This window comes from Gregarina niphandrodes, assembly GCF_000223845.1.
Source record: "Gregarina niphandrodes unplaced genomic scaffold scaffold00001, whole genome shotgun sequence".
In the NCBI taxonomy this organism is placed as follows: domain Eukaryota; phylum Apicomplexa; class Conoidasida; order Eugregarinorida; family Gregarinidae; genus Gregarina; species Gregarina niphandrodes.
Window position 1 is genome coordinate 549,018 of NW_011645773.1, and position 2,144 is coordinate 551,161.

At 52.4% G+C, this 2,144-nt stretch overlaps 1 protein-coding gene across 1 annotated transcript; it reads left to right on the top strand.

Moving 5' to 3' along the window:
• Positions 1 to 874: 874 nt before the first annotated feature.
• Positions 875 to 1,313, top strand: GNI_007610 (hypothetical protein; the record flags this gene model as incomplete). Its single annotated transcript, XM_011130381.1, has 1 exon — positions 875 to 1,313. A coding segment is annotated over one exon (439 nt), but the record flags the coding sequence as incomplete, so codon positions are not given.
• Positions 1,314 to 2,144: the final 831 nt, after the last annotated feature.

A 2,144-nucleotide genomic window follows, 5' to 3' on the forward strand; every position in this document is an offset into this window, starting at 1 on the left:
GCCTGACGAACTAGCCAGCTCGGATATGCCGTCTACCCGGGACAAACAAACATCAAGCGCGTCAAGCGTGTCACACATACAGAGGCCAGCATGCGACCCAGCCTCCGTTGTTTGAAAGCTATCCATCCGTATCGCAGACTTTACATTCAAGACTGGACAACGTACGGATGAAATATGAATAAGCAACGTGGTGGTGGATGGGCAAAAAGGGCTGAACACAGTTGCCAAAAAGACAAGGCATCCTACCGACGGGGGCCGGTCGCGGATGCTCTTGCTCGTTTTAGATAGTTCAAATTCAAAAGAGAAGATAGACATCCATGGGGTGAGATGCTCGACCATCGTCGTGAACCCGACTGTCATCATCATCGTTAACATGACTGTCGTCGTGAACCCGACTGTCGTCGTGAACCCGACTGTCGTCGTGAACCCGACTGTCGTCGTGAACCCGACTGTTGTCGTCGTCAAAATAACCGTCGTCGTGGATGGCTTGGTGTTCTTTGTCTTTAGCCTTACGTCGCTGGTCGTCCAGTGCGTCCTTGAGGTGGGCTGGACGCTGCCAAGGGTGGGTCCACCCAGGCCGTCGGTTCCCGGGAGGATGATTAACTCCAGGTGGATGATTAGCTCCAGGAGGATGACTGCTTCCAGGGGGATGACCAACTCCAGGTTGGTAGCCCACACCAGGCTTGAGACCGGTCCCGGGCTGATGACCGGTCCCCGGTTGATGACCGGTCCCAGGCGGGTAGTTGCCGGGCCGTTGTCCAGGGTACGGGTGCCGCGGAGTGATATCCGGTTCATGATCTTTGAATACCGGAGGTACTAGATGCGTTTTTCGCAAGTATGGCAAGTGGTATGGGTACGAAGGTACTAGCTCCAGCCGGAACAAGTGCCTCAGCAGTACGTTTAAAGGCAAAAGGAGCTGCAGCGGCACTTCGTGGTAGTGAGTCATCGAGTTCAGGGAGCTCTGGCTGGTCGCGTTTGTCACAGCCTTCATCAGGGGCTCGATCTCTGCGTCGAGCTTGTCATAGTCGACACCCGGGCAGTACTGCCCATGGTCGACGGGTGCAGCCACCTCGCCCAGCTGCTGCTCATCAACTTCTCCAAGCTCTGCCCCAAACATTCTTCCGCCTTGTAGCCTCGGGAAAATATCTGGCAGCTCTAAACTGGGATCAGCCAACTCTTCAAACGGTGGCAGGGCTAGTAACCAATCGAGATCGCTTTCAGATTCAGTGCCGGCTGCAGGCAACAATAAGACCAGGGCGCGAATCCACCACATGTGTCCCAAACTCCGCCGCAGAAAATCCCGGAATGATCTGGTACCTTATAACACTGCTCCTTTACCTTGGATTAATATTCGTGATCTACCCTGCATTTGACCCACCGAAGCGTCGGCTCTCGATCAACCCCCAAGTTTCACGGGCGCGCAAGAACGTCGTCTTAATTTACTTGCCCAAATGACTGTTGCATACGCGCGCGCGTATGTGCGACAGTCGTGTGTGCAGCACACGTGCGTTGCATACGCGCGCACATATGGACACACACGCACGTTTTGGAACACGGATGGATGTCTCGAATCTCGAAGGTCAATGAATTACTGAACCAAGACCCTTCACAAAAACTCCGTACATGACGCTAACCGGCTTGGCGGCACATATTCATCCCGCTCGCTCATTAAAGGAAGGGTCGAAAGGAATATGTCCTCTTGGTCTCGCTTGTTTCAATTCGGAGGCCAGGTTATGACATCTCTGTGCCATATCTTGAATGCCACGGAGAAGATTAGAATCAGCAACAGGTAATCCTTCTGGCAATTGTTTGAATGCAAGTCTGGTGATATCCTTAGAGAGTTGTCGAGCAAGATTAGCGTTCTCTTCAGTATCCACACCCTCATCAATCTTGTTGATAACCTTGCGGATACTGGCGACCACTCGTTCAATCTATGGTTAATGATATATGAACGAGTAGGAGGTATGTAGGGTAGGAGGTATGTAGGGTAGGATGTATGTAGGGTAGGAGGTATGTAGGGTAGGAGGTATGTAGGGTAGGAGGTATGTAGGGTAGGAGGTATGTAGGGTAGGAGGTATGTAGGGTAGGAGGTATGTAGGGTAGGAGGTATGTAGGGTAGGAGGTATGTAGGGTAGGAGGTATGT